The following is a 25,867-nucleotide window of genomic DNA, read 5'->3' on the forward strand; positions in this document are numbered from 1 at the left end:
AGCATAAGACAATTAATTCAATTATTTGTCATAATAAAGGACATGAATAACTACATTTTATCAGAATCTGTCCTCTCCTTTCCTTTTCCAGCCTTTCTCTCCTCCTGATTCTGTACAAGTATACAAGGAATTCATATTTATTGGTATAGAAGAATAACTTCTTTGTCACTTACAAATTTGACAAAGCTTTGAACATTGGATAACACCATGAGTGTGTTATAGGTAACAGGCAGTCTGTAGGCACTCTCCATGGGCTCGGGGAAAGTCATGCCATGGATTCTCCCAGAGAAACTCCAAAAGGAACCAAACCAACACCTTCATCTTAGACTTCTGGCTTTCAGGACTGTGAGAGAATCAATGTCTGCAGTTTTAAGGCCCTCCTTTTGTGGTGATTTGTTATAGCAGCCCCATTTCTGTGAGACTAGGAAGTGATTCAGGTGGGGAGAAGGGTTGGCTAAGGGCCAGTGCTTACAGTGAGTTTATAATTCACTCATTCAGTTTATAACAATTTTATAACAAAAACTTGTTAGAATGGGTTGAAAGTGGTCCCTCCAAAATGGTAGCCCTCCGTGTCCTAACCCCTGCAATACGACCTTATTTGGCAAAAGGGTCTTTTAAATGTAATTGAGGTAAGGACCTCAAGACGAGATCATCCTGGACTTACGGTGGGTCCTAAATCCTAAATGACAAGTGTCTTTGGGAAAAAAAGAAGTCCTGTGAACACAGAAGCAAAGATTGGAGTTACATGGCCAATGAATGCCTGAAGCCACCAGAAGCTCAAAGAGATAAGGAAGGATTCCCCCACAGAGCCTTTGGAGGGAGAATGGTCCTGCTGACACCTTGATTATGGACTCCTGAACTCCAGGACTGTGAGAGAATAAAGTTCTGTTGTCTTAAGCTGCCAAATTTATAGTTTATTATAGCAGCCATAGGAAACTAATATACTTGGTGTTTAGAGTTTAGTTTTTTCTATTTCTTTATAACCAAAAGGAACTTGGCTTTGGACTTGGAGGGGAAAAAAATATCTTGTCAATCCAGGACACTGAAACTTGGTCGGACAGGATTCAAGATTTTAAGCCACCTAGGGTGGGGTGGACAGTAAGTTTGTGAGGTTTATCTTGGGAGGAGAGAGGGTTGGTTGAGGGAGAGATGTCCAGCCTACCAATGATCACCCTTTGGATGGCATCAGTGGTCCCATCCTGGGATGTCGGGTCTAGCTCTGGCCTGAGAGTGGTGGTATTGGGTACAGGTCATGAACTCTGTATGCCTCTCAACCCCAAGTCCCTTTTGGTCTTTGACTTCTGTTGCCTCCTCTTGGGCCTTAGCCTGTTGGCTATGCCCTTCCATACTCCTGCTTGTCTCCAAGCCCAGCTGCCTGGACCCACCCTCACCTGTCTTTGCTCATGTATTATAAGGCCTAAGATTTCATGTATTGCCTTGGCATCTTTGAGCCTCACAGAGCCACAAAGACCTAACTGTAAGTCTTCCTGTTCTTGCCAGATTTGACTTCCACGCAGTGAGACACGTTCCCAACCCAGCAATTTCCTCATCAGCTGGACCAGTTATACTCTACTGGTTTTCATCCTGATGGGTTCCACAAGTCAATTACATCCTCTTGAGGGAAGCAGGGGGCACCTCACCCTCTTGTTACTACAAAGCCTGCCTCCTGCCATCCCTTTGTTTCACTCTGCTCCTGACATGGCCCTGCATGGCAGGTGGTGCCCTCCTCCCCAGGGCTATGAGTATAAGTGACTAATAAACTGCTATCTATCTCATTAGTCCAGTGTAGAGTGTCATATGTTTGGTCATCTCATACTATTTGGGGAAGGGATCCTTCCTTTACCCACAAGGTGAATCGGAGGTGATCAGAACACCACACACTCACTGTTGAGCTCAAAGCTTCCACTCTGCAATTTTCTTTCTTCCTAACCCATTACCTACAGATGAACCTGCCTGAGGTTTCTATCCCAGACATCCCCCACTTTCCCAACTGAATCCCTGGGCAAACAGCCAATTCTCAGGCAGCCTTTAAGCTCCAGACCAATAACTCCTATGCCTGTTGTATCTTTCAGCCACTTAGAGATGAGGGCCACTTTCAAAATACTCTGGTATTTTGGGAGGTGAAAGTGAGTGCAGGGGCTGAGGCAGGATGGGGGATGTGTTTTCAGTTATCCTTTCCCTTTCTCTGACTTAAGTTGTCAGTTCTAAGCTCCAGAATTCCTGCTTTTGGCTCTTGGTCTCTGAAGCCAAAATTTCCACCCCCAAGCATTAAAAAGCCAGAAAGAAAGAAAAAGAGAAAGACCTTTTATCATTTGAGATTTTATAAATAAAAACAAAAAATCCATTCAGAAATTTAGTGGACCTTCCTCTCCCTTTTCATCACCCGTCCCCTTATGGCCAGGCTTCTCTTTTATTAAGTATACAAGTCCATGGTTTGTACTCACAGATATGTGCCACCATCACCACAGACCATTTTAGAACATTTTTATCATCTCAGAAAGAAACCCTGCACCCCTTAGCCATAACCCCCTAACTCCCCTCCAGCCCTAAGCAACCACTAATCTACATTTTGGCTCCATGGGTGTGCCTATTCTAGACATTTCATGGAATATAATGGAATCTTATAATGTAGGGACTTCATGTGGCTTCTTTCACTTAATATAATATTTCCAAGTTTCATCAGTCAAATATGTATCCTTTGTATGGCTGATTAATATTCCATTGTATGGCTATACCACATTTTGTTTATCCATTCATCAGTTGATGGATATTTGGGTTGTTTCTATCTGTTGACTATTATGTATAATACTGCTATAAATATTCATGTACAAGTTTTCATATGGACATATGTTTTCATTTCTAGGAGTGGAATGGCTGGGTCACATGGCAAATATATGCTTAACTTTTTGAGGCTGTTTTCCAAAGTGGCTGCATTATTTTGCATTCCCATTAGCAGAAGGTTAAGATTCCAATTCCTCCACACCCTTGCCAATATTGTCATTATCTTTGTTTTGTTTTTTTTTGTGTGTGTGTGTGTTTTTTTTTTTTTTTTTTTTTTGGATGACTCTCTAGTCTGGACCAAGGATGTCCCTAAGGGTACGGCAGCAATGGCAGTGTAAGGGTAATAGTACAGATATTTGTAGTGACGGGAAGAAGCAAAATCTTAATGCCTCAAAATATGATCCCACTATCCTGTAATAGGCCCCCCTATCTATTCACATAACAAATACAAACTCATTCCCCCTGAAGTATTAAGCACTGTGCTCGGTGCCATGGAAAACAAACAGATGAGCCATGTCTTTGGCCCTTGAGTTGCAGGCCCTGAATCTCTGCCTCAGTTGGAGACGCAAAGGCTGCCTTGTCCTCCTCCCAGGGACCCACCTATCCAGCTGCTCCATTCTGGCTGGTGGAAGCCTCGCCCTACTGGTCAGAAGAGCAGGGATGACAGATGTTTTTCTTTTTCTTTTCTTTTTTTTTTTTTAACAGATAAAGGAAAAGATGACTCAGTCAAAAAGGACAAGCCATATAAGATCTTTTTCAAAGATCTGTTTCTTTACAAAGAAAATGAAATGGCAGCAAAGAAGAAGGTAAAGTTTGATTAAAAGCCCAATCCAAATTAATGTTAGAAATTTATCCTCTTATCCATCACTTTTATGAACTTTGCTGGGTTAAGACAAGGGGTCAGGTGTGGGTGTATGCATCGCATGCTATGCTGGGGTGTAAGCATGTACAACAGGAACAACATCCAGCCCACGGTAAGGACCTAATGATCACTGCCCACTGGGGGAAGACAGACACACCGTGACCATCACGTATGACAAGTATGGTAGATCCCACTTCATTGATTCTAATGCTCATAATTTTTTCATATTTTCTCATTCCTGAAATTGGGATCCAGCTTATATAGATGGATTGCCATGCATAATTAGCAGTGCACAAAACAATAGTGCACCTACAATAAATGGTATCTTAGAGTTGATAAAATACAGTAACAAAGAACATGTAGAGAAAGGAGTGACCATCTTTGTTGGAGAGAAGGATAATGGTGGTGGTGGTGTGTATGTGTGTGTGGTTGTCTCTGTGCACGCACGCACACAAAGACTTAACTGAAGAGATAGCCAGAGCTGAATTGTTAAGAGTAAGTTAAAATTTGCCAGCCAGATACAGATAAGAGAATGTATATGTATGTATTAGGGAAGAGGGGCAGAGAAGAAAATAGGAACAGAAGTGGAGGAGGGAGTCATTTTAGAATTATTTGGTATGAAGCTAAACCAGAGATGAGGCTAACAAAGCTGTGCTGTGCAGTTAATCTCACTACTTATATTATTATACCATTTATTACACGATTTGAATTTCAAGAGGTTTGCTTTCCTTATTTCTAGAGGTAAAGACTAATTATAGGATTTAAAAAAAATCCTATTTAGAATGAAGAAACTAAAAATGCTCAATAACAGATTCATCTGTAAGGTGAAGGTTTTATGCTTGTGTTATATAGTTTTATTGAAGGTGTCCAAAATTAAATTGAGCAAAGATTCATGAATTTAAAAAAGGCTGATTTATTTATGTCTACTGGGGAGGTCCATTTCCTCTCAAGTTTTCAATTCAATTCCACAGAACCAGTCCTTTCTTTTTTTTTTTTAAGATTTTATTTATTTATTTGAGAGAGAGAGAATGAGAGACAGAGAGCACGAGAGAGAAGAGGGTCAGAGGGAGAAGCGGACTCCCTGCTGAGCAGGGAGCCCGATGCGGGACTCGATCCTGGGACTCCAGGATCATGACCTGAGCCGAAGGCAGTCGCTTAACCAACTGAGCCACCCAGGCGCCCAGAACCAGTCCTTTCAAATCAGTGGAATTTCCAAGTTACCTGCAGTTGGGCAAGACAAGGATTAAAAAATAAAAATGAAAATGAAAATAAAGCCAGAACACTTTTCAGGCTTGTATTTATGATGTACATGTTTAGTAAATATTGAATGTCTTTATATTTGTGCTCAGCTTCATAAGAGAAGGAATTGCAAACTATACCCGGGCCTTCAGAGATAAGAACTCAAAGTCGCTTGTTTAATGTATTAGTAATGAGAAATTTACCAGTAATGAGAGAAAGACTTATTGTAAATGATATTTTTATATCTGATTACTATTTTTAAAGACAACATTATTTTGTTATATTAGAAATTCTTTTAAACTTTTGCACTTGGGCAGGAAAAATTTATAAACCGCAGCATGAAAGTCTACCAGAAGTCTACTTTTTCATCTCGAATGAAGAGTCGTTCACACCTGGGCCAAGTAGCATTCTACTCTGACACAGCTGGGGGCTCATTCGAAAAATTTGGGCTAGATCCCACTTTTATTCTAAGATTAACAGAAGGTAAGTCTAGATTACTGTTTAAGAATATTATTTTGAATATTTACTGTTAATGTCAGGTTTAGGGGCTCTCCTGGAGGTAAAAAAAAAAGTATGCTGTCTCATACTATGGTTGGGGGGAGGTTCTCTATAAATGGAAACTGAGAGTGGGGACAAAATCTATTTTAAATAAGAAAACATACTTTCCCAAGAAATAGATTGTTACTCATTTTCATGGCTCTAAGGAAGAAAGTCATTGCCAAAATGATATAGTATTAAAGGTTATGGCTAAGGCCATTTAAACTCATTTCTAAATGTAGAAATATATAGAAACTTTCTAAAGACAAGTGTTTATTTTCCATGCCATACAACTCATATATCCAGAATCAGGAAGCTTATAGAATTAAATAAGTTTTCCTGTTGTTGCAAAAACACAACCTGTTTTAATGGCACTTGAGAGCAACATGATAAAATACTGCAGGATGTTCATTATTGCTCTATGAAAAGGAACAATATGTTAATCAAAATGTCATGGACTTTTCTTACTTATCAGATCAAGAAATGCTTACAAATGAGACAGAAAGCAGTTTGAAGTGAGGTTGAAGTGATTAATGCTAGGATGATGGGGTCATAAAATCTTCCCCCAAGATGAGTCTTGTCTAAATTTTTAAGTTAAAATTAAAAAGTAAGGAAGAAAGGAAGGGAAGAAGGGAGGAAGAAAGATACATCGAGTGCCCAGGATTTGCTGTGGTAACTTTGCCAAACTGTGATTAAAAAAAAAAATCTTCAGAGAACAACAACAAAAAAGAAACACCTGGGAAAGAACTTTGGAGTCAATAATTAGTGTAGGAGAGGGAAGCCATGTTAACTCTTTTAGATCTTGGAGGTGCATATTCTGCACTATAGTTGTACAAAGAAGTGCAAATGTCAGCAACATGGTAGTATCAGTGACTATACCATGGATAGGATGTAGCTAGGTTCAGTCTTGTGTCTCATAGTTCACCTCTGTAGAATGGTGAACCCTAAGTCATCAAGAGCACTTAAAATACATGACATGTTTTAGAGTTCTACACAAAGTGGCTACCTTCAAAAATCCTTGCCACACTACCACTTCCGAGAGAACTAGCAAATATGGCTTTGCAGATGACCCTACTCGACACCAGGCTGGGTGACAGAGGGGTTACTGGTCTCTTAACAGTAAATGACATACAGTAGACTCTTAAAAAGGAAATGGTAAGATTTTTTGGTATTATCCAAGACAATTTGGGCTCTGTCAGCAATGGAAGTCAGGTTGTCAGTTTCTGTTGATTACACAGAGAAGCAATTTAGACATTTTCATTGAAAATAAAGAAATCCCCCTCAGACTCTTTCCAATTGTGAGTTAATTTGGTTGAAACCCCCATTTCCCAACCTTACATTTCCTGCCTGAATTCTGATAAAAGACAAGCCTATGTGATGTGAAATGGGCAAGTGACCCCTACTTTGGGAGCCCAGTCATTTTATTTTTGTGTATGCAGTAGAAGGCAACTACCAGATCACCTCAAAGAAATTACACAGGCGACTGTCACAGATAGATGGGTTAGGCTGCAAAGTAGATGTGCCCCCTTCAGGCAGCCAGCAGCTTAACTGTGGTTTTACTCTCAAAGAGCAACACTTCTGGATCACATCCCCAGTGAGTGGTGAGGTACTCTGGTGTTGAGGAACACTAGTGTTTGGAAGATGATTTTGTCATACACAGTCTCTTTGTTAAAAAACCTTCCGGACAGCTAGAAGAGCCCAAATGGGAAACCCACTATAACCAGTCTATTTAGACTCGAAGAATAAAATCACATCAACTCAGCCAGATAGTATCATGTTAAAGTAGCCTGAAATGGTAAGCATGACTATAATATTTAGCAAATGGACAGTATAGGATTTTTTATATTGAGATGTATTCCAATTCATGTGACCCATCATAAGTAACCAAATGAAAGCTACAGTAAGCACTTTCATGCTTCTTTTCTACGAAAAATATTTTTAAGTAAATTGAACCTGAATCTGATCAAGCAAACATGGGAGATTGAGCACATGTTAAATAATACCACCAGGATGCAATCTGCCAGATCCATTATACAGGAAATTCTACAGGGAAATTGGTCTGGCTTTTGTTTTTGGTTTTTAAGAGAGGGAGAGAGGGGGTAGGGTTGGGGCAGAGGGAGAGGGGGAGAGAGAGAGAATGCTAAGCAGACTCCAAACCCAGTGCAGAGCCCAGTGTGGGGCTCGATCTCATGACCCTGAGGTCATGACCTGAGCCGAAATCAAAGGTCAGACTCTTGACCGACTGACCACCCAGGAGCCCCTGATTGGGTTCCTTAAACCAATAAATGGCATGGAAAAATGGTAGTGTTTGGGAGGAGGTAAGGGATGGCAGTTATAGGTAAAAAATTAACTTTAGGAGTTATACCAACCAAATTGATCTTTGTTTAGATTTTAATTTTTTTAATTCTAAAAAGTTATTTGTGAGACCACTGGGGAAGTTTGAACCCAGACTAGGTATAAGATGATACTAAGGAATTGTTCATTTTGTTTGGGATGATAGTTGTATTATGGCTATGTTTTAAAACTTTTTTATCTGATAAATAAATACTGAAGTATTTATGGGTTAAATGATAACGATGGCTTGGATTTGCTTTAAAATATTGCAGTGAGGGGTGACAAGAGATGAAACGAGAGGTAAGATGTTGATCGTGCTGAAGTAGGTGAGAGATACAGACAGTTCATTTTATGAATGTTGAGGATTTCTATAATAAAAAGCTTTTATGTGTTAAAAAGAAAACCATTATAACTAGGTGCTTATTACTTTCACATATATTATTTTATCTAATCTTCAACAAAATGCTATAAGATATTTCTGTCTCTTCTCCTCTGATGAAAATGGCTCAGTGAGATTGAATCACTAATTAAAGGTCACTAGGTGGATGCAGAATTCAAACCAATGCCTGTCTGACTCCAAGTCTTGTTGTTACCCATAAACACGGAACTATTTTTTAATGATTAAAATAATCACTTTATTGCTGCTATTATTATTGACCTGGAAAAATTGTGATTACTCATTCCAATTGTATTTTTAATAATAGCTAACAATTGTTAAGAAGTTATTATGTGTTGGGGTACTCAGGTGGCTCAGTCAGTTAAGCGTCTACTCTTGACACATTGGGTGTGCAACCTGCTTAAGATTCTCTCCCTCTCCCTGTGCCCCTCCCTGCTCACACACTCTCTCTCAATCTCTCTTTGTCTAAAAAAAAAGAAGTTATTATGTGTTTTATAGCATGTTGCTTCACTTCCTTCTCACAATACCACTATGAGGTAGAGATAATAGCAATGACCCACTTAGACTAATTTGTGCTGTGCTCATAAACGATTCCTAAATTTCAGTGGCTTGCAACAACGTAAGTTTATTTGTCATTCACCTTTCAACATTGGTGCTTTTCAATGTGTCCTGCACTGAAGGAACAACCCCTGACTGGTATGTTGCTGGAGTTATGGCAGAGGGAGGAAGAGAGAACCAGTGGTGGTTCTTAAAACTTCTGCTTGGAAGCCACACAGGTCACTTCCACTGGCATTCAGTGAGCCAAATCAAGTCAATGGTCAATCCCAATACCAGCGAAGAGAGGGAGAGAGAATCTTCTTCCAGAGAGGGGCAGAAAATAGTTTGGAACAATAATACAATCTACTACTATTAGGATCCTCATTTTTACAGACAAGGAAACTGAGGCTTGGAGAGGGTGAGTAATTTACTCACATCCTCATGGCTAGTAAGAGGCGGAGGCGGAATATGACCCAAGGAGACTGTGGGCTCCCCAGTGCAGCGCGGGCTCACTGGTATTTGGGAAACGCTGTTTTATTTCTACTTCTATCTACGTTTTAATCAAGAGACTTTGTTCTATACCACATTCTGTTGGTTTTTCATGAAGCTAACAGTGAAATGCAGCCTATGTGTAATTTTTCCAGAATGAAGAAATCTTGAAAGGAAACTTTGGTCTTTTTTTATTGCTAGATGGTAAAGCTAGTTGTCATCTTTTTCTTTCATGCTGTAAATTTGGTTTGTGATCCCCACATGCATTTTGCTAAAGGACTTCGGTTTTATATCCAGATTGGCCAAAACACTAAGATTTAAAACAGCTCGGTCTCCTTCAGCACAGGCTTAGGAATCATATGTCCCTTCTGCCATGTGTTAGCTCCATTATCTTGGGCAAGCATCTTGACATCTCTGAGCTCACATACAGGATGGGTACAGAAATATGTACCTCATTGGGGTTATTGTTAGGATCAAATAAAATGATTTATTTAAAGTGTCCAATAAAGTTCTTGGAATTTGATGGACACAAAATAAATGGTAATTACTATTATGAAATTAGTTTTTTAGTGATTAGGAAAAAAGTTTACTTGAAGAGATAGTGGTTTTTTAAGTCAGATACATGCCATATACAGTAATTTAATTACATAGCTTTTATTTTATAGAAACTCTTGAGGAATAATGAACTAAATCTAAGTCTATTTCAATTTTCTTTGAAGGTGTGGACACAAAAAGGACTATTCATGAATTTATTAATGACCAGAGAGACCGGTTTCTGCTGGAGGTAGTAAAAATAATTTCTTTCTCCCATTAGTCAAACAGAAGACCGCCGGCAGAGCATTGCCAAATTTTCACCTTGACAGTTTATTTTTTCATTACATGCTCCAGATCTATTGCGCCTCTGATCCTTTCCTAAACAACTTCAGTTGGGCTTTCGTCCTCATCATTCCACCAAAACTGCTTTTGTCAAGGTTCTCAGTGACATTCCCATTGCCAAGTTCAAATCGTCACCTCACGATCTTCCTTTTCCTTCCCCTTCCGCAACAGTTAGCTCATTCGGTCACTTCCTCTTTCTTGAAATGTCTTCTTCAGCTGGTTTCCAGGACCCACAGTCTCTAGGTTCTTCCTCATCACTGGCTGCTAGCTTCCTCACAGTTTTCTTTTCTTCTTCTTCTCCCTGACCTCCAAATGTTGGAACGCCCTCGGACTCACTCCTCGCCCTGTGCTCTATCTACCCTCCTCCAGGCCCATGGCTCTAAATTCCACTTTCCCCATTAACAACTTCCAAACTTATTTCTCTACCCTGATCATCTTCCCTGAACTCCAGACTCACAAAGGCAATTGTAGTCCTTAACATGTCCACTTAGATGCCCAGTAGGCACCTCAGTCTTCATTACCCCTGCAAAGCTGCATCTCGTGGAGTGCCCCCATCGCAGTGAGTAGTGATTTCATTTTTCCAGTTGCTTAGGCCAAAAACATTGGAGCTATCTTCAACTCTCCTACCTACAACCCACATCCAAATATACTTTCAAACGTATTTTTTCCCCATACATCCATACTCACACTACTTTTCATGACTTCACCTGCTGCCACTGTAATCCACGTCACCGGTATCACCTGCATGAGTTATTGTTATAACTTCTGAACACTGGTCTGACTCCACTTTTGCTCCCTACACTCAGTCTGTTCTCCACACGTGCCCCTCCTCTACTGAAGACCTCTGGTGACTTTATCTGGCCCCTGGCTCCCGGGTTGTTATTTCTTTAAAATGATCTCATTTACATATTTTAAATTCATGTATATTATAATGTATGACTTTATTTATAATTCCTTGTTCATACATGGCATTAAAAACCATAGTGAACTCTTATATTCTGTAACTAAAAAAATAAATAAATAAAAGCTAGATATCAAAGTTGTATTTGGGGATTTACCCAGGGTTCTTAAAGGCTGGTTAAACACCCCTACCCTTGGGCAGCTTGGAGGAATGTATCATAGGTATAGCAGGGTGAAAACCTCATTCTCAGGTGCTCCTTCCTAACGGAGGAGGCTTTGTCACTGCAGACAGCCCAATTTCCCAATGCCCAGAAATGCTGGAGGGATATTGTGGATAATACCAGGTAGACCTCCTCTTTGGAGAGATATGTAGTTTTTTGTTTTGGTTTTCTACTTTTATTTTTTTAGGATAGAGCCTGAGGGGAAATGTAGCTACTTTTGATTTGTGGGACAAAGCCATGTTGGAACAATATTGAGCCTCTTCATAAAAGTGAAAGAGAGGAATTAGTCTCCCTTCTAACGATCCCCAAATAAATTCCTTCGTAAAATAAAGGCTATCGTCTCAAGACCTGGCATGCTATTATTTCTAATACATGTGATCTCTTACTATGCAAGTTATTTTCCCTTTATTATGAGACTGTTGAAATGTACTAGCAATGAGCTGGAAATGTGCCATAATGTGCACTTCTGTTTTCAATATTCCTAGTATGCCCTGTCAACCAAAAGAAATACAATTAAAAAGTTTGAAAAACACATGGTGGCGAAGGAACGGCAACTCACAAGAGCCGAAAAAAAGCTCCAAGAAGATGCAATGGCCTTTGAAGAGTTCCTTCGAGAAAATGACCAGAGATCTGTAGATGCTCTTAAAATGTTCGTTTTTTTCCACTCTGGCCAAATTGCCTTTTTCCCTCCCTCTTTCTTTTTAGTTTCTCGGAATACAACACAACATAAAACAAACTAACAAATCCCCGTTACTTTTCAGTGCAGCACAGGAAACTATAAACAAACTCCAAATGACAGCAGAACTAAAGAAAGCCAGTATGGAGGTACAGGCGGTGAAAAGGTGAGCCCAGGGCACCATCTTTTCCTTCTCGAATGTCCCAGCCGTGGTGAAACCTACATGTGCCTAGCCAGACCTACGTGGGAATATTCCTTATTAGTTGATGACTTCCTAAGTATAACCTCATTTTTAAATAAGTAATCTGTCGATCAAGGTCCTTCTGTCTGTCTCTACCTGGTTATCAGAGTACAGTGAACTCTGGCTGAAAAATTTCTGTAACTTGTCAGTGTAGAAGCCTAGAAATTGGTTGAAAAGAAGCAAGCCAATGTTGAAAGTAAACCATAAATTATTTTCTAAGTGTCCTCTTTCATTCATTTGAAGGCATATTTCTTTCCACATTTTAACATCTCTGAAATTGGGATTCATTTTTACAACTCTCTCTCAACTATAATTGGCACTTCCACTTAGTTGAACCTAGAATTGATATTAAAAACCAGGATTTATAATGACAAAAATTTCAGGAAAGAGAGTTGGGATAAAATTATTATATCACCCACCACTCTTTTTTTTTTTTTTTCTTTTTCAAGCCTGGATGTTTTCTTCTGTGGTCAAGTGTATCTCACTTGGTCTAATTTTAAGTATCTAAAGAAGCATCCTTCTATCATCATTCTTGGACAGGAATTTCATGACAAAAACTTGTTTTGTTTTTTCTTTCTGAGGATTTGATACTTACCTTTCCTCTAAAACCAAGAGAAGAGGACAACAGCTTGTCTAAAATACAGCAAATGAATGGGATGGTAGTTTCCTTGAAACCGATTGTTACTAACAGAATGTGTGTTTTCCAAACACATTCTGGCTACAGAGCCTCGTCTCTTGTAGGAGCCTAAAGTTGAAGGCATTCCAAGGTGGAGAATTACCTTCCTTCCTTCACTCCATCATGTAATTAGAAGATTCTGTTCTATCTGTAGAACAAGAGCAGCAGCCTCGAGGCTTGCAGAGAGTATTATATTTATGCACAATGGCCACCCAGTAAACAGCCTTGCTGAAAAGAACTTGCTTAGTGTATATGTGTCTCCTCATCCTAGAAAGGTGCAAAGGTCATGAAAAACAAGCTAGGAAACAGCACAAAGGATACAGGTGCCTGCTATTTATTTCCTTTTTCTTTCTATCTTTTGGGCTTGAGATGGCCCAGGAAGGTCGTCCACTGCAGGTAGGGCTGGAAATCTGTTTACAAAGGGAAAGGGAGCTTGTTCTGAAGCTTTTGCTTGGAAGCTGTCCAATGCTAGCCATTTTAACCCTGTTCTTGTAACACCCCTGGGAGGCTTTCAATCTAATAACAAAGTGGTAGTAGAATGAGGGGCTCCCACATCCTTCAGTGTGATACGTGAGCCAGCTGATTACTGACTCTTGAATCTCACGCTCACATCAGGGCTGAAGGAAGGCACTGCCTGAAAAAAGTACCGGAGCTGAAGATACTGGTGTAGGAGTAATATCGATAAGGGTATTGAAGACGGTATGATTAAGGAAGCCTGGAAGGATATGGGTGGAGCATCCTTTCACAAGGGACTTCATTGTTTTTGTAAACATTCCTTCAAGGTCCACTTTGTAACACGATTATGGGAAAGCACTGTGAGGCTGGGGAGAGGCTTTCAGGCCAAGGCCCTGGATATTGGTGGCGAAAGCTTGGGCATCTGAGTCAGCCAGACCCGGGTTTGAGTGCCGGATCTGCCATTTAGTAGACAGATGACTTTGCAAGTCATTAATTTCTTCTTCCAAAAGATGGGGATTATACTGACTGTAAAGTGCTGTACAGAGAATGAAATGGTACTCTGTCGTGCGTCCATAGTAGGTGCTCGTGGGTGTTTTCTTTATTCTTCTCACAAAAGTACCATCTTCTGCTACCTTCTAATTTGTTCCTATGTCTAAAATTTAATACGACATTTCCCTCAGGAATAAATGAGTAAAACTATCATCAGTCTATTCCATGTGTGTATATCCTTGGCATGTTTTATTCAAATAGGACTCCTATGGGTTTTTTTCTTCTCATCTTATCTTATTGATGCCCATATTTTTATGACCCTACTTAATAATTTTTGTTATGTAAATTACTATTCAAATACATAATCAAGGGAATAAATTTTGTGAAACCTTTTTTTATGAACATGCTTTCACATGGATATTTCTAATGATATCTTCATTTCTTTTGAGCAGTGAGATAGCAAAAACAGAATTCCTCCTTAGAGAATACATGAAATATGGATTTTTTCTGCTGAAATTGTCTCCAAAACACTGGCAAATCCAACAAGCACTGAAAAGGGCGCAGATGACAAAGAATAAAGAGAGTATGAATGTCAGTCTTCCAGTACTAACAAGTGAGTCACATATTCTTAATTTTAATTAAATAAATAGCTCTAATTCTCAAATATTGTTTCAATATTTGTTTGTTATTTATTAAACAGTCAGAATTCCTATTTTACGCAGAACCTGAACAAGGATTCCCACTATCTCTGATACTATTTTTTAAAGATTTAATTAATTAATTTAGAGAGAGTGTGAGTGTGCGCGGGAGCGGGAGGGGCAGAGGGAGAGAATCGCAAGTAGGCTCCTTGCTGAGCATGGAGTCCAACGTGGGGCTCCATCTCAGGACCCTGACTGAGGTCATAACCTGAGCGAAAATCAAGAGTCAGTGGCTTAGCACACTGAGCCACCCAGGCGCCCCAGTATTACTAATCTTTTAAAGTATTATATGGTATATTATCAGAGTCTCAGAAATTAACACCGCATGGTACTGGTATTAGGAAGTCAGCTCAATGGACCAAAAATAGATCTATTATATATAAGAATTGAATAAATGATTAAATGGGGTTACAAATCAAAGAGGAAAACTACCACTTCTAGCAACATTGGGGTAACATGGACCAGACTTACCCTCCTGCCTAAAAAAATCTGAAAAATATATGAAGCAACAGGTTTCAGGCATCAGGTGCCAAGAAGAGAAGCAGAACGATCCGTGAGAGAGGAGAGACAAATGAGATGAGCCAAATGATGGCCTCAGCATAGTGCCTGGGGAGCATTTCCAGGATGCAGCAGAGGGAGGAGGAGCCCAGCAGTCCCCATGAAGTGCAAGGACAGAGCTAAGGGTGTAGGGAGGCTGGGGTTCCCAGAGCAGAGTACTGGAGAAGAGCGAGCTACACAGAGAGTTCTCTGCAGAGTCTTCAGCTGAGAGGTGATCCTGAGACTCTGGGGTAAGAGCATTTACCCCATAGAAGCCAGTAAACTTTTACAAACCAGGGAGAACTCTTCTGGAGAGCTGATAGTTAAACAGTTACCAGCACAGTAGCGATGGCTGTCACAGCTCACTTTGCTGTGACTGAATTAGATCATTTGTATGTGATTGTATTGGGTACTGAGCACAATGATGGCACTTGGTTAAACTCAATACACTGACAAGACAGAAAACCTATAGAAAGGAAAATCAGGAAGTAATTCCATTTAGCAGCTTAAAATTCAATGCCCCTAGACTTGTCCTTTAACTAGAGGATGCTCAGAAGGCAATGAGTCCCTCAGTCCGGAGGAGTGAAGGGCTGACACGGGGATTATAGAAGTTTTCAGGCTGTTGACTGATGCAGGAAATAGAGACCTCCTCATGCCCTGCGGGTCAGTTCCCCTGCATTTTGCCTGGTCCAGAGACCAGTCCTTGCCGTCGGCATCATACATTTGCTTGTTACAATGTCCCCATCCTATATTTCTGTCCTTGTAAGTTCTCACAGTAACTCTACCTTCACCATGAGACAAACCTCTCATTCTCAGAAGTGTTCTCCCCCCATCTCTCTCCCTTTTGTTTTTCATTTCTAGAATTACATACAACGAAAACAGAGGGTAGTAATGAGGATGCCAGGAAGATATCATTTTCAGATGACTATTACATGGAAAGACGTCGCCAAGGTAACACCAGAGATTTGGGACTTCATTCACAAAAGTAAAACCAGAGAAGGTGCCCATCTCAAATTGGAAATCTGGGACCTATGAGCTAACCTGGAAAACAAAAGGTGATGTCCACATCACCCGTAATCCTTGGGAGCTAGGAGTTCCATCTCTTTCTCTCTGACATGATTACAAGACTTGGAGAAGATGAATGGACAGGACGGGCACAGAACTCAGAGGCAGAGAACCTGGCACAAGTCATCCCCTCCACAAGATGTAACAATTCAAATGTCCATCCTTTTTATTTTTTGCCTTGATTTTTAAAAATCTGTGATTACATATGAAATATATATGGTTAGGTAAAAAAAGAACCATGATTATATTATATTATATTTCACAATTTATGCCCCTGATTTGGGACTATCAATAGTTTTATCATGTTTTTGACAATATGTACCCTGCACCGCAGCCCCCACCCCCCACAACCAGTGCCTTTGATTTTATTCTTAGGCTTGGAACCCAATTTCAGTAGAAGAGAGGAGCTCACTCCACTTTCTATGATTATCATTCTAATAATAATAAAAAGAATGGGCATATCCATGCAGAAGAAATGACTATCTTGCACCAAATAACAAGGACTCATTTCTAATTCCACGTTATTTCTTTTCACCTCCACCATCACGAATGATGTGGACTTCGCCTGGACATTTTGAACAGGAAAACCACACAAGAAGCCCACTCTCACCGTAGAGAATAAGAAATCATCCTTATCAAGGTACGGTACCTACTTGATTAACTCTCTTGGAAACTGTGAGTGTTTTTCAGAAAATATCCCTTTTAGCCTTTCTTCAACATAGATACCACATACGCACACCCGTCCTAACAGATACTGGAGGTAGTGGTTGCCATTTCCGGGTGCTCCTGAGGTGGCTAAACTCCCAGAGGCCTCTGCGCATTCTTTGATGAGTGCCTGCCACTGCTGTTTGCAGAAACTGCCTGCCCTCTCTCAGAGCCACTGCCCAATTGTTTACAAAGCTACTCTGCTGACCCCTGTGTTTGCAGTTTTACCATGTCATTCAAAATTGCTGCAATCCAACCATAAAGCTTTTTTGTTTTGTCCCTTACTTGATTGTTGACTCATTCATACTCATTATTTCATAAATTGCTAGTTCTCAACCCTGGCTATTTAAGAAAATATATTGATGTCCAGGATGGGTACACTGGCCCCCAGGAGAGGACCAGCATCACAGTATCCATGACAATCACACATGACAAAAGTCAACACAGACACTGTACTCTAAATTCCAGGGACCCTGAGGTCACTCCACTTCTGTGGCATTTAAGGGTCAATGTTTTATTTTGCTCTTAATGTTTTTATTTTGAGATAGTTGTAGATTCACATATAGTTGCAAGAAATAATACAGAGAGATCCGTGTACTCTTTACCCAGTTCCCCCCAATGGTAACATCTTGCAAAATTGTAGTACAATATCGCAACCAGGATACTGGCATTGGCACAGTCAAGATACAATCAAATACAGAACACCATCGTGAGGATTCTTCATGTTGCCCCTTTGTAGTACAGCCACTTCCCTCTCTCCTCCCTCCCCTTAACTCCTGGAAACCACTGATCTGTTCTTGATCACTTTGATTTTTATCATTTCAAGAATGTTATATAAATGGAATCATACAGTATGTAACCTTTTGGGATTGGATGTTTTACGGAATATAATTCTCTGAAGGTTCATTCAAGCTGTTGGGTCTATCAATAGTTGGCTCCCTTTTATTGTTGAGTAGTGTTACAGTTAACCCTTGAACAACATGGGTTTGAACTGTGCAGTTTCCCTTATATGTGAAATTTTTTTTTATAAGCATGGTATAGTACTGTAAATGTATTTTCTCTTCCTTATGATTTTGTTATTTTCTTTTATTTAGCCTACTTTGTTCTATGAATATAGTATATAATATATATAACATACAAAATAGGTTGACTGTTTAACTTATTGGTAAGGATTCAGGTCAACAGTAGGCTGTTAGTGGTTAAGTTTTGAGGGAGTCAAAAGTTACATGCAGATTTCTGACGGCATAGAGGGTTGGTACCCTAACCCCCATATTGTTACAGAGTCAAGTATATATGGACACACTACAAATTAACTATTCAGTCATTGAACGACATCCAGATTGTTTCCAATTTGGGGCTATAAAGAAAATTGCTATAAATATATTTGTGCAATTTTTTGTGTGCACATCATTTCCATTTCTCTGGAATAAATGCCTAGAGTGCAAATGCTGAGTTGGATGGTAGGTACATACTTAGTTTTTAAAGAAACTGCCAATTTGTTTCCCAGAGTGGCCACACCATTTTACATCCCACCTTGTTCCATCCCACCAGCAATGGAACAAGGGATCCAGTTTCTCTACATTCTCATCAGCATTTACTGTTTTCATTATTTGTTTTAATTTTAGCTCTTCTGATAGATGTATATATCGTATTGTGCTTTTTTTTAAAAAAAGTTTATTCTGGCTACTTTATTTTTTATTTTTTTATTTGAGTATAGTGGACATACAATGTTACATTAGTTTGGGGTGTACAACATTGTGATACAACGCTATGCTCATCACAAGTGTAGCTACCATGCAACACTATTATGACATCATTGACTATATTCCTTATGCTGTGCCTTTTATTCTTGTGACTTATTCATTCCATAACTGGAACCCTGTATCTCCCACTCCCCTTCACATTGTGCCCATCCCCCACCCCCTCAAAATGGCTGGGCCACAAGGTGAGAGTGAGAAGCTTAAGGGGTGAATAGTTATTGTATCATGAGCAGGTAAGCAGTGGTGCCATCCTAAGGAGTCTGTGCTTTGTCCCAAGGGCCCTGGGGAGCCACGGAGGGTTTTAAGCAAGAGTGTAACAGAGACTCAATCAGATTTACATTTTAGAAAATTGGACGTGGGAGTATTTTAGGGAATGAAATGGAGGGAGACAAATCTAGAGGTAAGAGGGGCCAGTTAGGAGCCTGCTGTCACAAGTCAGGGGAGAGATAATGAACTGTCTCAACCACAGAGTGACAGTGGGAACAAAGAAGGAAAGGCTGTGAGACACCTCAGAGAAGTGGCATTGATAGGCTTTGAAAGGCTGACATAAAGATTGGGGGAAGTGTGAGGAAAAGAGAGTGGTCAAAAATAACTCACAAATTTCATCAAAGATATCTCCCAAATTTCTGTGTGGGTAACTGGCTGTATGGCATTGGCATTCAATAATACCGGGAACACTGTAAGGGGAGCAGGCCTGAAGAGGAAAATAAGGAGTGTGATTTTGGATCTACTTTTAGCTCCTTGTAGGACAGCCAAGTAGACATTGATGTCCAGGTGGAAATTGGACATTGAAGTCTAGAGCTCAAGAGAAAGAGATAGATATGTGGGAGCCATTAGTATATTAGCTGTGATAGAATCCATGAAAGAGGATGAAATAACCCCCAAAGAGTGGGTACAATGAAAGGGGAAGAAGGCTGAGGAACCACAGACATTTATGTCAAAAAGGAAACCAAAAAGGTAACAAGAATGTCAGAGAGGTGGGAGAAGACTGATTAGAAAGTGCTACCACTGGATCGAGAGAAGAGCGGGGTGGACAGTAGTTATCAAATGCTTTCTCAGGGAATGTTTCCTAAATACTCACTTACTTTTACGGCTCTTTCTCCATGTTCCCACACCTTATTTCCCATGGCTTAAAGGGCAGCTCCATATAGGTATTTTGTTCCCTCAAACTCAACACAAATATTAACTTTTTTCTTAGCTCATCCTTAAACTGTCCTCCATCTTGTTAGGACTACTTCCATTATTCCAGGCTCACAGACTACAGATGTTAGAATCATCTTTGTCTCTTCTCTTTTGGCTCCAGTAGCTCTTTCTACTCTTGGTTCCCATGATTTCGTTCTTTCATGTATCTCTAGATTCTCCTCCCTTCCCCAACCTATTTACTCACTCTTCCCTTCATCACTACCCTCTACTTGAACGTGTTAATTACCTAGATCACACCAACAGCCACCTTACTCTCCCTAGTCTCTGCCTCTTCAATTTTCCAATCATTTTCAATTTATCCTTCTTAAAGGATTTTTCCAGAGCTGCTACGCAAACCACATAATTATTCTTTGAGTGTACCTCGTTCCCCCATCCCCGCAACCAACCTGATCAGAAGGTATTTTAAAAAAGTAAAATCCGCTCTTCAGAAGACAAATATTGTATTACTCCGGGAACAAGCTTTGTGTTGAACACTAGAGCACATGTTTAGTTTGTCAAGCCTGCGTTAAAAGGAACAAAACAGATGCAGCAATGTAGCTTGTCATGTGTTTCTTTAAAAAGATTTCTTATAAATGCACCTCAAATAATTGGTACCATATGGTTTGGCCTTTCCTTGTGGTCTCACTTGTTTCACCCTTGTCCGGATGGAATCTGATTTTCTTTTGCATATGTGTGGAATCCACTGATTCCTGCAAACAGCAGTTCCCTAAAAGGCTAAAAAGGCTATTGAAAAGGACTATGTTATAGTTAGGTTCCAAAGACAATTTAGAAATGAAGCAAATCTGTTGACTGAAAATGGCTTAGAAATCAGACATTTTCTTTCTTTTACAGCCACGCTGAGAGTATCAGTTCAGAAGACAGCTTGGAATTCTTTTTAGACAACGATACGAACTATGATCTGGTAACCAGATTATCTTTTTTGGATTTAAATATTGTGTTTGATGAAAAGTATAAATGCTCATTTTTTTCTTTTAAAATTAAAATTTCCTATTCCAAATATTCCACAACTTTCCAGAAGAAACTATGACTTTGACACTGTTTCCCAGTTGCATCTATAGTTCATCTTTGTCATCATTTTATGAAAAATGTTTATAAGAAGGTAATAATTTAGGAGATACATATATTCTCTACAGTCATCCTGCTGAGAATAAAATAGTCACTTCCTGATTGCTTGTCATTTTACTGGAGCTTGAGATATGCTGTGTAGCTGTACTGTAAGATAAATCAACCTTCAGCAAAACAGCCCTCTATTTTACAAGACTGACTTTGAGCTAACCCCATCGTGAATATAACCACTGAAACTCACAAGGAACAAAAAACATTTCAAAACACCATCCATTATTACACATAACACATCTTATACAAGTGATCTTTTTTTAATTATAGTAAAAAAAAGTAACATAGACTCTATCGTCCTAACCGTTTTTATTTTTTTAAGATTATTTATTTATTTATTTATTTATTTATTTATTTATTTGACAGAGAGAGATGCAGCGAGAGAGGGACCACAAGCAGGGGGAGTGGGAGAGGGAGAAGCAGGCTTCCCGCGGAGCAGGGAGCCCGATGTGGGGCCTGATCCCAGGACCCTGGGATCATGACCTGAGCCGAAGGCAGACGCTTAATGACTGAGCCACCTAGGCGCCCCGTCCTAACCGTTTTTAAATTTAAATGTACAGTATAGTTAACTATATGCACATTGTTGTGCAACAGATCTCCAGAAATTTTCATCTTGCAAAATGGAAACCTGTACCCACCGAACTCCCCTATTCTCCCTCTCTGTAGCCCAGGCAACCACGGTTCTACTTTCTAAGAGTTTGATTACTTTAGATACCTCATAAAAGTGGAATCATGCAGTTTTTTCTCTCTGTAACTTGGCTTATTTCACAGAACCTAATGTCCTCCAGGTTCACTCATGTGGTAGTGTATGCCAGGATTTCCTTCCTTTTTAAGGCTGAATAATATCCCATTGTATGGATATACCACATTTTCTTTATCCATGCATCCATCAATGGACCTTTAGGTTGCTTCCACCTTTTGGCTCTAGTAAATATGATGAACATGGTGTGCAAATACTCAAGTCATCTTTTTAAAAATTAAATTTAGTTAAAGTAATACATATATTTATGAAGTTTTTGAAAAATATAAAGTAAAATGGGGAGAGAAAATGACCTTCACTTAGCCTCCTTTTTCTTTCTTCTATTCCCTTTCCTGCCTTTCCCTAGAACCATCTTTCCTTTTTTCCTGCCTTGGCCTCCTCTTCTGCTCCATCCCTTCTTCTGTTTTCCTTACCTTCCTTTCCCCTTCTATAATACCTTTCATCTCCCCAAGAACCATAAATGTCCTCTTCCTGAAGGCCAGCTCTTATGGAAATAGGCTCCTTTGCCATTCTCTGCCCATGCTCCTCATAATCAGAATGGCATTCCTTTTCCCCCAGTGTATTTTTCTAGATAAGTCATATGTGCAAAAGTAGCATATTTTTAAGTGAATTATATTCATTACTGATTGATTAGGAACCAGAGCTTTATTTCAAAGAACCAGAAGAGTTACTTCAAGTCCTCACAGAGCTGGAAGAGCAGAATCTAACTTTGGTACAGTATTCCCAAGATGTAGATGAAAATCTTGAAGATGTAAATAAAAGAGAAAAACTTATACAGGATAAAATGTAAGTTATTAAGAACAAGTAGATTTATTCTCTTAAGCAGTCTCTGACCAGAGACAGAATTCAACTTATGCCTGTGTGAACCTTCCTCAGGGTCAGGGTCTCTCTGGTTTTAGGGTGGGATTATTATTAATAATAATTGACATTGTAGGGTGTAAAATGTAGAAGTTATATTTACACAGAGTAGACTGACTTTAGTTTTAGTTTCTACTTCCTTACATTTGTCAAAATATTTTCCTAGCTAGCAATAATAAAAGGCAGTTTGAAAGATTATAAAGAATTAAATGTACTGCCTTAATTTTTTTTTTTATTGAAGTATAGTTGACATATGTGTTACATTAGTTTCAGGTATACAGCATAGTGATTCCACAACTCATTAAGTTTTGTCTGGTGCAGTTTTCACTCTACCATCCGGCTAATCAAATCAGGCTTTGGATGATAATGCTAATCAATGCATTTTCCTTGGCCGTGACTTTCAGCAAAGTTATGTGACTTAAATATTAGAGCATTTTATAACATACATATGTAGATATAGCAGGGCTCTCATAAAAGGAATTTCTGTAAGGGGAAGGAGGCCGGATTTGATGACTCACAAAATTCCTTCTGTAAAATTTTATATAATTGGAAGTAATATTGGACGCTATTGGCAAATAGCGTCAAACTGCAGAGGATAAATCTGTTTATCTACCCATTATAAAAATGTGTAAAGCCTTTTTGGGAAGAGTTTTCTGGGCCAAAAGATGGCAATCTTTTCACACAGTAGGTCAAACTACACTGAACTTTGAACAAATTAACTTACTCAAAAGTTAAGACCCTACAAATCACAATGTCACAGCCACCCAGGACCACTAATGTACCCTTTTCATCCTTGTCTCCTCTCTCACAATCCTTACAGCATATGGTGCCCCAACCCTACAGTATGAGTTTTGGGGACGAGGTGAGTATGGTTGGGCAGGAAAAGGGGATCTATGTCAGAACAAAATCTATCTCTAGATCACACCACAACCTGGCTTCCTGACACATCAACTCTGCTGTTATTTGGGGACTCTGGGGGAACCACAGGAAGAACATGCTTCCTGGTGCAAGTTAAAAGCAGCATCTATGCATTTACTCTTCTCATTTTACCTGAAAAGTTGAATGTACTTTACAATGTCTTAAACTATAAACTCGTATTTGGCTTGCTAGATATAGGATGTTGACACATGATATGGAAAGTGTTGAAATTCCTGACTGATGATTTATTTCCAAACCACAAATTACAGACAAGGGTCTCTTTCTTCTTTTGCAATAGAAATAGCAACATAGAGTTTCTTCTGGAGCACAAGGAAATGCTTAAGGCTAGCTGTGTGAGAGAAGAGGAAAAAGCAGCAGAACTGGAATTAAGGTCCAGGCTATTTAGTTTTGGAGAATTTAAATCCGACACTCAGGTAATCCTGCTTTGCCTTTGGTAATTTTATTTTGTCTCATGTTAATAATAACGTGCATTCCCTGTCCACTAAGCATTGGAATGGGGAGTTAAAGCACACAAATCCTGGGTTGATGATAGAGGCAGAAAACCAGCTTGGAATTATCATGTCAGTATGCAATAGTCAGTTTACATAGTAGAAAGTATTCAAATTAGTATTGGGGTTTTCTTAAAATGTTGCTCTAATTATTACAAGGTGTGATGCTGAGATTTTTTTCCCCCTATAGATACATTTCTTTTAGAGTGTATATACATGAAGTAGTTCATTACTTATGATCATTTGGTAGTAATTTGAAGAGCAAGTAATTAACAGGGGAAGCACTGAATCAAAACTGAATGGAATACCTGCCCAGCACTGAGCCTCTAATAGATTTTGGCCTCTCTTGCATATATAGATCCATTATTGGAGCCCCTGGTGACACACACTAATGTACTATCTATTTACCTGCGCATCTCTCCCAGCTGGGTGCAGACCCCTCCAGGGCAGGGATTGTATGAGCTTTCCTAGTTAGATATGTTAAGTGTCCCTATAAAGTAGGTGCTCAATAAATGTTTGTTGAATGAATGATTAGTTTCTAGACCCACAACAAACTCCAACTAGCATTGATTTTCTTGCAAAAAATCTCAAATGAAATAAAAACTCAAATCTCATATGTGAGGCTAATAACACATTTATGGTTATGAACTTGATTTTCAAAGAGAGGTAGATCTGGGGGAACTCATTCAGAAGACTGTCCTCCCTAACCATAGGATGGGCAAGGTTACAAAAGCAAAAGTTATTTATGACTCGTTTACACACACACATTTCCTAGGGTGCTATAGTGTCCTGAGTTAGGAGGGAATGGGGTCATACCCTGTTAGAGCAGGAAGTGTGATGACAGCCACCTTTCAGTTCTTCCTTGTTGGCTTTTTATAAACCTTGTGTGTGTGTGTGTTAAAATATATGTAACAAAATTTACCATTTAACCTTTCTAAGTGTACAATTAAGGGACATTAGGTATATTTGCAGTATTGTGTAACCATCACAACCATCTATTTACAGAATTTTTCATCATCCCAAATAGAAACTCTGTACCCATTCAACAATAATTCTCCATTCCTCCATCTTCCTGGCCTCTGGTAACTTTTATCCTACTTTCTGTCACTATAAATTTGCCTATTTTTAGGCACTTCACATAAATGGAATCATACAATAATCGTCCTTTCGTTTTGGCTTCTTTCACTTAGCATAATGTTTTCAAGGTTCATCCACGTTGTAGCATGTGTCAGAATTTAATTCCTTTTATGGCTGAATAATATTCTATTGCATTTATATTCCACATTCTGTTTATCCATTTGTCCGTTGATGAACATTTGGGGTGCTTCCACCCTTCATTGTTTTAAATAATTCTGAAGCTGACGGACATAAAAAATGTCAGATAAATATCAGCGATATTTCACCCACCCCAACCAAACCCCTTTCATCCAGGTTTAGGACAGCTATATAAAACAGTAACATTTTCTTTTTTTTTTTTTTAAGATTTTATTTATTTATTTGACAGAGACACAGCGAGAGCAGGAACACAAGCAGGGGGAGTGGGAGAGGGAGAAGCAGGTCTCCTGCTGAGCAGGGAGCCTGATGTGGGACTCGATCCCAGGACCCTGGGATCATGACCTGAGCCGAAGGCAGACGCTTAACGACTGAGCCACCCAGGCGCCCTACAACAGTAACATTTTCAATACTCTTAAATTTTGAGGCAACCAGATCCCTAAACAGAGTAGGCAGAATTGATCTGAAAATTACTTTTTAAAAAAAGATAAATTTTGGTCACAAGTATAATTTTGGCATTCAAGTATATTGCACACTCTGGGTAAACGGGCCTAATAATTCATAGTGACTCCCAGAGATGTGAAAGGCTAGTGTGAAAAGGGGGGACAAAGCAGGAAAATTGACAGGGGAAAAGTATTCTTAGAATCACTCCCATTCTTCCAGATCCCAAAATGGGCAAAACATAATCCTTTATGAGTAAACAGTTTTATCTAATTTTGATATTCAAAAATCATCAGTTACTTTGGATTTGTCAC

General features: G+C 39.4%; 1 protein-coding gene across 8 annotated transcripts in view; it reads left to right on the forward strand.

The window, feature by feature from the left end:
• CCDC38 (coiled-coil domain containing 38) overlaps window positions 1-25,867 on the forward strand; it is an 83,262-nt gene that overhangs the window by 6,341 nt on the left and 51,054 nt on the right. For all 8 annotated transcript variants that reach the window (XM_027593240.2, XM_027593234.2, XM_027593238.1 and 5 more), the window contains 11 exons: window positions 3,487-3,587; window positions 5,200-5,365; window positions 9,896-9,960; window positions 11,659-11,822; window positions 11,935-12,015; window positions 14,164-14,324; window positions 15,808-15,897; window positions 16,594-16,651; window positions 20,511-20,580; window positions 22,190-22,341; window positions 23,630-23,765. In XM_027593240.2, the coding sequence (XP_027449041.1) occupies window positions 3,487-3,587; window positions 5,200-5,365; window positions 9,896-9,960; window positions 11,659-11,822; window positions 11,935-12,015; window positions 14,164-14,324; window positions 15,808-15,897; window positions 16,594-16,651; window positions 20,511-20,580; window positions 22,190-22,341; window positions 23,630-23,765 (1,244 nt within the window). The remainder of the gene's footprint in view (window positions 1-3,486; window positions 3,588-5,199; window positions 5,366-9,895; window positions 9,961-11,658; window positions 11,823-11,934; window positions 12,016-14,163; window positions 14,325-15,807; window positions 15,898-16,593; window positions 16,652-20,510; window positions 20,581-22,189; window positions 22,342-23,629; window positions 23,766-25,867) is intronic.

Source organism: Zalophus californianus, chromosome 9 (assembly GCF_009762305.2).
Source record: "Zalophus californianus isolate mZalCal1 chromosome 9, mZalCal1.pri.v2, whole genome shotgun sequence".
Taxonomy (NCBI): domain Eukaryota; kingdom Metazoa; phylum Chordata; class Mammalia; order Carnivora; family Otariidae; genus Zalophus; species Zalophus californianus.